This window comes from Ranitomeya variabilis, chromosome 1, assembly GCF_051348905.1.
Source record: "Ranitomeya variabilis isolate aRanVar5 chromosome 1, aRanVar5.hap1, whole genome shotgun sequence".
Classification (NCBI taxonomy): Eukaryota; Metazoa; Chordata; class Amphibia; order Anura; family Dendrobatidae; genus Ranitomeya; species Ranitomeya variabilis.
Genome location: NC_135232.1, coordinates 5,054,382 through 5,067,743, shown reverse-complemented (window position 1 = coordinate 5,067,743; position 13,362 = coordinate 5,054,382). Strand labels below are relative to the sequence as shown.

Below are 13,362 nucleotides of genomic sequence, written 5' to 3'. Positions count from 1 at the left end.
TTCCCCCGCTGGCTCCGTCACATCTGGGTAGAGCTTAGATCATGGGGTGGTCTCTACAGACGCTTGTTCCCCCGCTGGCTCCGTCACATCTGGGCAGAGCTTAGATCATGGGGTGGTCTCTACAGACGCTTGTTCCCCCGCTGGCTCCGTCACATCTGGGCAAAGCTTAGATCATGGGGTGGTCTCTACAGACGCTTGTGTCCCCCGCTGGCTCCGTCACATCTGGGCAGAGCTTAGATCATGGGGTGGTCTCTACAGACCCTTGTTCCCCCGCTGGCTCCGTCACATCTGGGCACAGCTTAGATCATGGGGTGGTCTCTACAGACGCTTGTGTCCCCCGCTGGCTCCGTCACATCTGGGCAGAGCTTAGATCATGGGGTGGTCTCTACAGACGCTTGTGTCCCCCGCTGGCTCTGTCACATCTGGGTAGAGCTTAGATCATGGGGTGGTCTCTACAGACGCTTGTTCCCCCGCTGGCTCCGTCACATCTGGGCAGAGCTTAGATCATGGGGTGGTCTCTACAGACGCTTGTTTCCCCGCTGGCTCCGTCACATCTGGGTAGAGCTTAGATCATGGGGTGGTCTCTACAGACCCTTGTTCCCCCGCTGGCTCCGTCACATCTGGGTAGAGCTTAGATCATGGGGTGGTCTCTACAGACGCTTGTGTCCCCCGCTGGCTCCGTCACATCTGTGCAGAGCTTAGATCATGGGGTGGTCTCTACAGACGCTTGTTTCCCCGCTGGCTCCGTCACATCTGGGTAGAGCTTAGATCATGGGGTGGTCTCTACAGACCCTTGTTCCCCCGCTGGCTCCGTCACATCTGGGTAGAGCTTAGATCATGGGGTGGTCTCTACAGACGCTTGTGTCCCCCGCTGGCTCCGTCACATCTGGGTAGAGCTTAGATCATGGGGTGGTCTCTACAGACCCTTGTTCCTCCGCTGGCTCTGTCACATCTGGGTAGAGCTTAGATCATGGGGTGGTCACTACAGACCCTTGTTCCCACGCTGGCTCCGTCACATCTGGGCAGAGCTTAGATCATGGGGTGGTCTCTACAGATACTTGTGTCTCCCCGCTGGCTCTGTCACATCTGGGTACAGCTTAGATCATGGAGTGGTCTCTACAGACCCTTGTTCCCCCGCTGGCTCCGTCACATCTGGGCAGAGCTTAGATCATGGGTGGTCTCTACAGACCCTTGTTCCCCCGCTGGCTCCGTCACATCTGGGTAGAGCATAGATCATGGGGTGGTCTCTACAGACGCTTGTTCCCCCGCTGGCTCCGTCACATCTGGGCAGAGCTTAGATCATGGGGTGGTCTCTACAGACCCTTGTTCCCCCGCTGGCTCCGTCGCATCTGGGCAGAGCTTAGATCATGGGGTGGTCTCTACAGATGCTTGTGTCCCCTGCTGGCTCCGTCACATCTGGGCAGAGCTTAGATCATGGGGTGGTCTCTACAGAAGCTTGTTCCCCCGCTGGCTCCGTCACATCTGGTTAGAGCTTAGATCATGGGGTGGTCTCTACAGACGCTTGTTCCCCTGCTGGCTCCGTCACATCTGGGCAGAGCTTAGATCATGGGGTGGTCTCTACAGACCCTTGTTCCCCCGCTGGCTCCGTCACATCTGGGCAGAGCTTAGATCATGGGGTGGTCTCTACAGACCCTTGTTCCCCCGCTGGCTCCGTCACATCTGGGCAGAGCTTAGATCATGGGTGGTCTCTACAGACCCTTGTTCCCCCGCTGGCTCCGTCACATCTGGGTAGAGCTTAGATCATGGGGTGGTCTCTACAGACGCTTGTTCCCCCGCTGGCTCCGTCACATCTGGGCAGAGCTTAGATCATGGGGTGGTCTCTACAGACCCTTGTTCCCCCGCTGGCTCCGTCACATCTGGGCAGAGCTTAGATCAAGGGGTGGTCTCTACAGACGCTTGTGTCCCCCGCTGGCTCCGTAACATCTGGGCAGAGCTTAGATCATGGGGTGGTCTCTACAGAAGCTTGTTCCCCCGCTGGCTCCGTCACATCTGGGTAGAGCTTAGATCATGGGGTGATCTCTACAGAAGCTTGTACCCCCGCTGGCTCCGTCACATCTGGGTAGAGCTTAGATCATGGGGTGGTCTCTACAGACGCTTGTGTCCCCCGCTGGCTCCGTCACATCTGTGCAGAGCTTAGATCATGGGGTGGTCTCTACAGACCCTTGTTCCCCCGCTGGCTCCGTCACATCTGTGCAGAGCTTAGATCATGGGGTGGTCTCTACAGACCCTTGTTCCCCCGCTGGCTCCGTCACATCTGGGCAGAGCTTAGATCATGGGGTGGTCTCTACAGATACTTGTGTCTCCCCGCTGGCTCCGTCACATCTGGGCAGAGCTTAGATCATGGGGTGGTCTCTACAGACCCTTGTTCCCCCGCTGGCTCCGTCACATCTGGGCAGAGCTTAGATCATGGGGTGGTCTCTACAGAAGCTTGTGTCCCCCGCTGGCTCCGTCACATCTGGGTAGAGCTTAGATCATGGGGTGGTCTCTACAGACGCTTGTTCCCCCGCTGGCTCCGTCACATCTGGGCAGAGCTTAGATCATGGGGTGGTCTCTACAGACGCTTGTTCCCCCGCTGGCTCCGTCACATCTGGGTAGAGCTTAGATCATGGGGTGGTCTCTACAGACGCTTGTTCCCCCGCTGGCTCCGTCACATCTGGGTAGAGCTTAGATCATGGGGTGGTCTCTACAGACGCTTGTTCCCCCGCTGGCTCCGTCACATCTGGGCAGAGCTTAGATCATGGGGTGGTCTCTACAGACGCTTGTTCCCCCGCTGGCTCCATCACATCTGGGTAGAGCTTAGATCATGGGGTGGTCTCTACAGACCCTTACTCCCCCGCTGGCTCCGTCACATCTGGGTAGAGCTTAGATCATGGGGTGGTCTCTGCAGACCCTTGTTCCCCCGCTGGCTCCGTCACATCTGGGTAGGTCTTAGATCATGGGGTGGTCTCTACAGACGCTTGTTCCCCCGCTGGCTCCGTCACATCTGGGCAGAGCTTAGATCATGGGGTGGTCTCTACAGACCCTTGCTCCCCCGCTGGCTCCCGTCACATCTGGGTAGAGCTTAGATCATGGGGTGGTTTCTACAGACCCTTGTTCCCCCGCTGGCTCCGTCACATCTGGGTAGACCTTAGATCATGGGGTGGTCTCTACAGACGCTTGTTCCCCCGCTGGCTCCGTCACATCTGTGCAGAGCTTAGATCATGTGGTGGTCTCTACAGACGCTTGTGCCCCCTCTACTGGCTCCGTCACATTTGGGCAGAGCTTAGATCATGGGTTGGTCTCTACAGACGCTTGCGCGCCCCCCCCCCCCCCCCCCCCCCCGCTCGCTCCGTCACATCTGGGTAGAGCTTAGATCATGGGGTGGTCTCTACAGAAGCTTGTTCCCCCGCTGGCTCCGTCACATCTGGGTAGAGCTTAGATCATGGGGTGGTCTCTACAGACGCTTGTTCCCCCGCTGGCTTCGTCACATCTGGGCAGAGCTTAGATCATGGGGTGGTCTCTACAGACGCTTGTGTCCCCCGCTGGCTCCGTCACATCTGGGCAGAGCTTAGATCACGGGGTGGTCTCTACAGACGCTTGTGTCCCCTGCTGGCTCTGTCACATCTGGGCAGAGCTTAGATCATGGGGTGGTCTCTACAGACGCTTGTGCCCCCCCCCCCCCTGTTGGCTCCGTCACATCTGGGCAGAGCTTAGATCATGGGGTGGCCCTGGGAGAACGAGCTGGTATGGAGCAGTGGCCGGTGCTCTGAGTTTTGCTGCCTTCTGAGTCCACACGTTTGGGTTATAGGCTGGTGGTAAGAAGCTGGCGGTGGCCACCTACTGCATCTTTTCCATGTGTAATCTCCAGTGTGACCACCACCAGCTACTTACCACCAGCCTATAACACAACGTGTGGAATCAGAAGAAGGCGAAACCCAGAGAGCAACGGCCACTGCTCCATACCGGCTCGTTCTCCATCTGTAGAGGATCTACACGGCCACGGTCCTCGGGGAGGGCAGCCCAGCAAAACTGTTCATTGCACAAACCTGGTGAAAGCTTTGGGGACCGAAAGTCATAAAGTGTCAGGTCCTCTTCCTTTAATAGAAGACCCCAAAACATGTCTCAATCATAAAGGCAAGACATGCAGCTGGTGGGATGCACTCGGTGTAGTGTCTGGGATGGGCCACAGCGGCTGCTCCTGCCAGGGCCAGGAGACATGGAGAACACAGATGTAAAGCTTCTTTACCCCTGTCCCCCCAAACCTACTTTCCTCACCCTCCCCAGGTCCAGCACAGTCTCAAGCTGCTCCTAGTGATTAGCTGTCAGTACTGCAGACAATCCCCATTGGAGACTCTACTCCGGACCTGGGGAGGGTGACTAAAGCAGAGAATTGAATTATAAAAAACATTGCTTTCCTCACCCTCCCCAGGTCCAATGTGGAGTCTCCGCTGCTTCTACTGATGTTTGTCTGTAGTGCTGACCTTGTGGCGAGAGCCAAACACTGGGAGCAGCTGCAGAGCCTCTGAGCTTTCCTCACCCTCCCCAGCTACGGCAGGTACAGTCTTTAAAAATTAGACTGAGTAGGAGGTTTGTGAAGCGGTTAGATCTGCTGACCTTGCCGAGCTGCTCGCGGTGTGACTCTCGGTGACGGGTCACCGTTTTATGTGGCGCTAGTTGAGTCCTGGTGACTCTTACTAGAGGTGTATGGGTGGTGACCGCTCGGGGAGGAGATACGGGCAGGCGCTGTTGGACGCCGGTCACTGTACTGCATTGGTCATACCCCATAAGCGGGGCAGGCTGTGGAGGCCGCGGCTTGTGGTGTGCAGTGCTGCGTCCTCTGCTCCTTGTGACGAGGAGGGTCCTGATGTTTGGCAGCGGTGGTCTCCGTGTCATTAAAGCGCCTGAATCTTTTCCCTGTTCTTCCCTCTGCAGTTTCTCTCAAGTGGCGCCTTCACTTTGAGTTTGTGACCTCCCGTGAGCCCGTGGAAGCCCCAACGGTGCCAGAAAACCAAGCGGAGATCATCACGTGGACGGGGGCAGAGCACATTGATGTGGACACGTTCAGCTGGGACCTGCCTATTCGAGTGTTGCCCACCAACCCGCTCCTGGCCTCCTATGTGTCCCCGGCGTCCTCCTCACACTCCATCTGTATCTGACCTGGAAGGTGCTGCCCCATCATGGTGTGTGCTCCCGAGGAACTGGTGGTCTGTTGGGTGCATATTGCCTGTGCCCCTCTGTCTCACCCTGGGGTGTTGGCCTGCTGTGGGCACATGTCCGCTCCTACCTCTCCACCCTGCCATCTCGCAGGACACGGCTCTGGTAGAAGGTGAAGACTTTATTTAGAAGCACAGCAGCAAGTTACAACAGCCGGGTCCGGGGCGAGCGCAGTACTAGCGGTGGGAGATGAGCCTCCCGTGGCCGCAGAGTCTCCGGTGCTGGCAGTCGCTCACTCTGAACACATTAAGTGGTTTTTTGGAGAAAGAAGAGAGATGCTTTCAGTGTCCGTGTCCATTAGGGCGTCCATATTGCATAATGGGGGGAGTTGGGCTCCTCTAGCTGCCCAGATGGGGGGGATATATGGCCGATGTGGACGGTTCTGGGGCCCCCGCTGACCCCCACTCATAGTCCGCACTGTGCACACACGGCAGTTTCGGGTTGGCTTTCTGCACCACGGATATCTGACATGTTTCAGCGTCGTAACGAGCTTCACACCATGATGGGAAGTCAATGGGGTGCTGCGTTCTGCAAAGCAAGACGGTGATGTAAGATACAGGTCTCACGGTGTGCTTCAATTACAGTGTGATCACAAACCCAGTAATCCCCCTGATCGATCCCCTCCCGATATATCCCCCTTGTACCAGTTACCACAAAGTTTAGCAATGTGTAAATATCTCTCGAGTCAGCCTCCTCTGCCGTCACTGAGATCATTGAAGGGTTTGTCCACTACTCGGACATCGGCTTCTCATTGCCCGCTCTTGGCCCCTCCTGTACTTCCCTCCCATGCTGACGCCCCCGATGTGCTCGATGTAGACGAGTCTGGAGACACTACAGCCACAGTAGTAGGTGTAAGCCTCCCTGGTCACTTTATGGAGAGATGTCTGCACCACTGGTTTCACCACAAATCAATGGAACACTCAGCTGTTAGTGACTTGGGAAAGGAGATTAGAGGGGTCTGACTTCTGGACATTGTTATTGGTCGGTGATTACACAGGAGCTGCTGGCAGCGTCTCCACACTTGTCTACATCGAGCACATTGGAGACATCACTGCTCAGTGATTACAGAGGAGGTTCCGGCAGCGTCTCAGGACTTGTCTCCATCCAGCACATTGAGCATGTCCTTAGTTAGAGGTTACACAGGAGCTGCCAGCAGAGTCTCTGCACTTGTTTCTATCCTGCACATTGGGGATGTCATTAGTCGGTGATTACACAGGAGCTGCTGGCAGCGTCTCCATCCAGCACATTGAGGATGCCATTAGTTTGTGATTACACAGGAGCTGCCGGCAGCGTCTCTGGACTTGGCTCCATCCAGCTCATTGGGGACGTCATTAGTTGGTGATTACACAGGAGCTGCCAGCAGAGTCTCTGCACTTGTTTCCATCCAGCATATTGGGGATGTCCTTAGTCAGTGATTACACAGGAGCTGCCGGCAGTGGTACCTGATGAGTTGTGTAGTTAGCCGCACAACCTGCCTCTGACAACCATTACTGACCTCAGTGACAGCAGCCGAGGCCGGAGGTGCCAGGATTTCTGCACGAGCCAGAGATTGTGATACTGTCTCCATTCCCACCATGTGTGATCTCCGTCTGTCACCACATTACCTGTGGAATTCCAGAATCTCGGCCACGACTACGTATATTCTGTGTTGTGATTCCTAAGCACCCCATGGTGCGAGGGTGCATTACTGAGCGAATGTGAGGACACGGTCCGGGCAGGCATCTTCATCCTGCCAGGGGGACATTGATGGTAGACAATGTCTCCATGACCTCATTGCTCCTCACAAGCCACAGGGGCCATCTCAGTGGTGCAGCCACAGGGGCCATCTCCGGGGTGCAGCCACAGGGGCCTTCTCCGGGGTGCAGCCGCGGGGGACATCTCCGGTGTGCAGCCGCAGGGGACATCTCAGCGGTGCAGCCACGGGGGCCATCTCCGGGGTGCAGCCGCGGGGGACATCTCCGGGGTGCAGCCGCGGGGGACATCTCCGGGGTGCAGCCGCGGGGGACATCTCCGGGGTGCAGCCGCGGGGGACATCTCCGGGGTGCAGCCGCAGGGGCCATCTCAGTGGTGCAGCCTCAGGCTCTGGGCCTCTAAAGCCTCATTCAGACCTCTGACAATTTGGATTGACTTTCACTTATAAATAAAGGAATAAAGCTTCTGTCCAGTAGTGTTAATCCCGCACTCTGCATGGACTGTACATCATGGACTCTTACACTTGTATTGGTAATTTACGTTTGTTGCTTGGATCAAAAACAGACAAGGCTCCATGAAATACAAGGATGTGAACAGCACCTAGAAGATAATGGGTGCATGTTCTGTCAATGAAAATCTCGGAGAATAAACGTACAGAGCTCCAGGACGTCTGAATGAGGCCTAAGGCAATGATTTCTATTAACGTGTAATGCAGTGTAAGATCTGTGTGAGTTCTCACATCTCGCAGCATCCTACTCCCACAGGGTGCAGACAGGTGCAGAGCTGACAGTCAAGCCCCAGCCACGATTCACCCAGCCTGTATATCCTTCCTGCGTAGCGACACGGAGCTGTAAGACAGAGGCATGAAAATCTCGTCATAGGATGCACACTTGAGGTATCTGCTCTGCTGCTCCAACAGCCTTGTCCCCTGTGCCATCTGTCCTCCCTCCACTGAAGGGTCAGGGCTCGTCCCCTGTGCCATCTGTCCTCCCTCCACTGAATGGTGTGGGCTCGTCCCCTGTGCCATCTGTCCTCCCTCCACTGAATGGTGTGGGCTCGTCCCCTGTGCCATCTGTCCTCCATCCACTGAATGGTGTGGGCTGGTCCCCTGTGCCATCTGTCCTCCCTCCACTGAATGGTGTGGGCTCGTCCCCTGTGCCATCTGTCCTCCCTCCACTGAATGGTGTGGGCTCGTCCCCTGTGCCATCTGTCCTCCCTCCACTGAAAGGTCAGGGCTCGTCCCCTGTGCCATCTGTCCTCCCTCCAATGAATGGTCAGGGCTCGTCCCCTGTGCCATCTGTCCTCCCTCCACTGAATGGTATGGGCTCGTCCCCTGTGCCATCTGTCCTCCCTCCACTGAATGGTGTGGGCTCGTGCCATCTGTCCTCCATCCACTAAATGGTGTGGGCTGGTCCCCTGTGCCATCTGTCCTCCCTCCACTGAATGGTGTGGGCTCGTCCCCTGTGCCATCTGTCCTCCCTCCACTGAATGGTGTGGGCTCGTCCCCTGTGCCATCTGTCCTCCCTCCACTGAATGGTCAGGGCTCGTCCCCTGTGCCATCTGTCCCCCCTCCACTGAATGGTCAGGGCTCGTCCCCTGTGCCATCTGTCCTCCCTCCACTGAAGGGTCAGGGCTGGTCCCCTGTGCCATCTGTCCTCCCTCCACTGAATGGTGTGGGCTCGTCCCCTGTGCCATCTGTCCTCCATCCACTGAATGGTGTGGGCTCGTCCCCTGTGCCATCTGTCATCCCTCCACTGAATGGTGTGGGCTGGTCCCCTGTGCCATCTGTCCTCCCTCCACTGAATGGTGTGGGCTGGTCCCCTGTGCCATCTGTCCTCCACTGAATGGTGTGGGCTGGTCCCCTGTGCCATCTGTCCTCCCTCCACTGAATGGTGTGGGCTCGTCCCCTGTGCCATCTGTCCTCCATCCACTGAATGGTGTGGGCTCGTCCCCTGTGCCATCTGTCCTCCCTCCACTGAATGGTGTGGGCTCGTCCCCTGTGCCATCTGTCCTCCATCCACTGAATGGTGTGGGCTCGTCCCCTGTGCCATCTGTCATCCCTCCACTGAATGGTGTGGGCTGGTCCCCTGTGCCATCTGTCCTCCCTCCACTGAATGGTGTGGGCTGGTCCCCTGTGCCATCTGTCCTCCACTGAATGGTGTGGGCTGGTCCCCTGTGCCATCTGTCCTCCACTGAATGGTGTGGGCTCGTCCCCTGTGCCATCTGTCCTCCATCCACTGAATGGTGTGGGCTCATCCCCTGTGCAATCTGTCATCCCTCCACTGAATGGTGTGGGCTGGTCCCCTGTGCAATCTGTCATCCCTCCACTGAATGGTGTGGGCTGGTCCCCTGTGCCATCTGTCCTCCCTCCACTGAATGGTGTGGGCTGGTCCCCTGTGCCATCTGTCCTCCCTCCACTGAATGGTCAGGGCTTGTCCCCTGTGCCATCTGTCCTCCCTCCACTGAATGGTGTGGGCTGGTCCCCTGTGCCATCTGTCCTCCCTCCACTGAATGGTGTGGGCTAGTCCCCTGTGCCATCTGTCCCCCCTCCACTGAAGGGTCAGGGATCGTCCCCTGTGCCATCTCCTCCCTCCACTGAAGGGTCGGGGCTCCTCCCCTGTGCCATCTGTTCTCCCTCCACTGAATGGTCCGGCGTCAGCCCCTGTGCCGTCTGTTCCCCCTCGACTGGTTTGGGGTCCTCCCCTGTGCCATCTGTCCCCCCTCTACTGAATGATGTGGGCTCCTCTGTGCCATCTGTCCCCCCTCCACTGAATGGTGTGGGCTGGTCCCCTGTGCCATCTGTCCCCCCTCCACTGAATGGTGTGGGCTGGTCCCCTGTGCCATCTGTCCTCCATCCACTGAAGGGTCAGGGCTCGTCCCCTGTGCCATCTGTCCTCCCTCCACTGAATGGTGTGGGCTGGTCTCCTGTGCCATCTGTCCTCCATCCACTGAAGGATCAGGGCTCGTCCCCTGTGCCATCTGTCCTCCCTCCACTGAATGGTGTGGGCTGGTCCCCTGTGCCATCTGTCCTCCCTCCACTGAATGGTCAGGGCTCGTCCCCTGTGCCATCTGTCCTCCCTCCACTGAAAGGTGTGGGCTGGTCCCCTGTGCCATCTGTCCTCCCTCCACTGAATGGTGTGGGCTGGTCCCCTGTGCCATCTGTCCTCCCTCCACTGAATGGTGTGGGCTGGTCCCCTGTGCCATCTGTCCTCCCTCCACTGAATGGTGTGGGCTGGTCCCCTGTGCCATCTGTCCTCCCTCCACTGAATGGTGTGGGCTGGTCCCCTGTGCCATCTGTCCTCCCTCCACTGAATGGTGTGGGCTGGTCCCCTGTGCCATCTGTCCTCCCTCCACTGAATGGTGTGGGCTCGTCCCCTGTGCCATCTGTCCCCCCTCCACTGAAGGGTCAGGGATCGTCCCCTGTGCCATCTGTCCCCCCTCCACTGAAGGGTCAGGGATCGTCCCCTGTGCCATCTGTCCTCCCTCCACTGAAGGGTCGGGGCTCCTGCCCTGTGCCATCTGTTCTCCCTCCACTGAATGGTCCGGCGTCATCCCCTGTGCCGTCCGTTCCCCCTCAACTGGTTTGGGGTCCTCCCCTGTGCCATCTGTCCCCCCTCTACTGAATGATGTGGGCTCCTCTGTGCCATCTGTCCCCCCTCCACTGAATGGTGTGGGCTGGTCCCCTGTGCCATCTGTCCCCCCTCCCCTGAATGGTGTGGGCTGGTCCCCTGTGCCATCTGTCCCCCCTCCACTGAATGGTGTGGGCTGGTCCCCTGTGCCATCTGTCCCCCCTCCACTGAATGGTGTGGGCTCGTCCCCTGTGCCATCTGTCCTCCCTCCACTGAAAGGTGTGGGCTCGTCCCCTGTGCCATCTGTCCTCCCTCCACTGAATGGTGTGGGCTGGTCCCCTGTGCCATCTGTCCTCCCTCCACTGAATGGTGTGGGCTCGTCCCCTGTGCCATCTGTCCTCCCTCCACTGAATGGTGTGGGCTCGTCCCCTGTGCCATCTGTCCTCCCTCCACTGAATGGTGTGGGCTCGTCCCCTGTGCCATCTGTCCTCCCTCCACTGAATGGTGTGTTCTCGTCCCCTGTGCCATCTGTCCTCCCTCCACTGAATGGTGTGGGCTCCTCCCCTGTGCCATCTGTCCTCCCTCCACTGAATGGTGTGGGCTTCTCCCCTGTGCCATCTGTCCTCCCTCCACTGAATGGTGTGGGCTGGTCCCCTGTGCCATCTGTCCCCCTTCCACTGAATGGTGTGGGCTTGTCCCCTGTGCCATCTGTCCTCCCTCCACTGAATGGTGTGGGCTTCTCCCCTGTGCCATCTGTCCTCCCTCCACTGAATGGTGTGGGCTCGTCCCCTGTGCCATCTGTCCTCCATCCACTGAATGGTGTGGGCTTCTCCCCTGTGCCATCTGTCCTCCCTCCACTGAATGGTGTGGGCTGGTCCCCTGTGCCATCTGTCCTCCCTCCACTGAATGGTGTGGGCTTCTCCCCTGTGCCATCTGTTCTCCCTCCACTGAATGGTGTGGGCTCGTCACCTGTGCCATCTGTCCTCCATCCACTGACTGGTGTGGGCTTCTCCCCTGTGCCATCTGTCCTCCCTCCACTGAATGGTGTGTGCTGGTCCCCTGTGCCATCTGTCCTCCATCCACTGAAGGGTCAGGGCTGGTCCCGTGCCATCTGTCCTCCCTCCACTGAATGGTGTGGGCTCGCCCCAGTGCCATCTGTCCTCCACTGAATGGTCGGGGCATGTCCCCTGTGCCATCTGTCCTCCACTGAATGGTGTGGGCTGGTCCCCTGTGCCATCTGTCCTCCCTCCACTGAATGGTGTGGGCTCGTCCCCTGTGCCATCTGTCCTCCATCCACTGACTGGTGTGGGCTTCTCCCCTGTGCCATCTGTCCTCCCTCCACTGAATGGTGTGGGCTGGTCCCCTGTGCCATCTGTCCTCCACTGAATGGTCGGGGCTCGTCCCCTGTGCCATCTGTCCTCCACTGAATGGTGTGGGCTGGTCCCCTGTGCCATGTGTCCTCCCTCCACTGAATGGTGTGGACTCATCCCCTGTGCCATCTGTCCTCCATCCACTGAATGTTTGGGGCTCGCCCGTGCCGTCCATTCTCCCTCCACTGAATTGTCTTGGCTCCCACACAGGGTCAGGACTCATCACCACAAGTCTCGTGACCAGAACACTTAGTTGTATGGGTCATTATTAGTGATGAGCGAGTATACTAGTTCCTCGGGTTTTCCTGAGCACGCTCGGGTGATCTCCGACTATTTATAACTGCGCGGAGATTAAGTTTTCATTGCCTCAGCAGCATGATTTACAGCTATTAGCCAGCCCGAGTACATGTGGGGGTTGCCTGGTTGCTAGGGAATTTCCACATGTACGCTTCCTCAACGGCATGATTTACAGCTATTAGCCAGGCTATGAAAACTTAATCTCCGAGCAGTCATAAATACTCGGGGATCACCCGAGCAATGAGTCATCACTAGTCATTATCACTCATACCACAGCAGAATTGTGAGTGCAGCTCTAGAGGAGGCTTAAGGATGAGATTTCAAGTAACAGCAGAATAGTGAGTGCAGCTCTGGAAGATAAGATAGCAATTAACAGCAGAATAGTGACTGCAGCTCTGGAGGATAAGATGTGATGTAACAGCAGAATAGTGAGTGCAGCTCTGGGGGATAAGATAGCAAGTAACAGCAGAATAGTGACTGCAGCTCTGGAGGATAAGATATCAAGTAACAGCAGAATAGTGACTGCAGCTCTGGAGGATAAGACAGGATGTAACAGCAGAATAGTGACTGCAGCTCTGGAGGATAATCCATGATGCAACAAAATATTGACTGCACCTCTGGATGATAAGATGCGATGTAACAGCAGAATAGTGATTGGAGCTCTGGAGGATAAGACACCATGTAACAGCAGAATAGTGACTGCAGCTCTGGAGGAGACTGTAGGCTAAGACATGATGTAACAGCAGAATAGTGACTGCAGCTCTGGAGGATAAGATAGCAAGTAACAGCAGAATAGTGACTGCAGCTCTGGAGGATAAGACATGATGTAACAGCAGAATAGTGACTGCAGCTCTGGAGGATAAGATGTGATGTAACAGCAGAATAGTGAGTGCAGCTCTGGGGGATAAGATAGCAAGTAACAGCAGAATAGTGACTGCAGATCTGGAGGATAAGATGTGATGTAACAGCAGAATAGTGACTGCAGCTCTGGAGGATAAGATGTGATGTAACAGCAGAATAGTGAGTGCAGCTCTGGGGGATAAGATAGGGGATAAGATAGCAAGTAACAGCAGAATAGTGACTGCAGCTCTGGAAGATAAGATATCAAGTAACAGCAGAATAGTGACTGCAGCTCTGGAGGATAAGACAGGATGTAACAGCAGAATAGTGACTGCAGCTCTGGAGGATAATCCATGATGCAACAAAATATTGACTGCACC

The 13,362-nt window shown here is 56.8% G+C and overlaps 2 protein-coding genes across 3 annotated transcripts in view; one reads left to right on the top strand and one right to left on the bottom strand.

The window, feature by feature from the left end:
- Positions 1–7,372, top strand: part of RGP1 (RGP1 partner of RAB6A GEF complex) — a 70,437-nt gene extending 63,065 nt beyond the window's left edge. The window contains exons 9-10 of one of the 2 annotated variants that reach the window (XM_077281280.1): positions 4,933–7,097; positions 7,280–7,372. In XM_077281280.1, the coding sequence (XP_077137395.1) occupies positions 4,933–5,156 (224 nt within the window). In that variant the 3' untranslated portion in view covers positions 5,157–7,097; positions 7,280–7,372. Of the gene's footprint in view, positions 1–4,932; positions 7,204–7,279 lie in introns of both variants that reach the window. The other variant, XM_077281279.1, reaches the window with a different exon arrangement.
- On the bottom strand, positions 5,553–7,888 carry MSMP (microseminoprotein, prostate associated). Its single transcript, XM_077261051.1, has 2 exons — positions 7,646–7,888; positions 5,553–5,742 (listed from the first exon to the last, which is right to left on the bottom strand). Exons 1-2 carry the CDS (start codon positions 7,783–7,785, stop codon positions 5,553–5,555), a joined length of 330 nt encoding a protein of 109 aa, XP_077117166.1. The 5' UTR covers positions 7,786–7,888.
- Between the last annotated feature and the right edge of the window lie 5,474 nt (positions 7,889–13,362).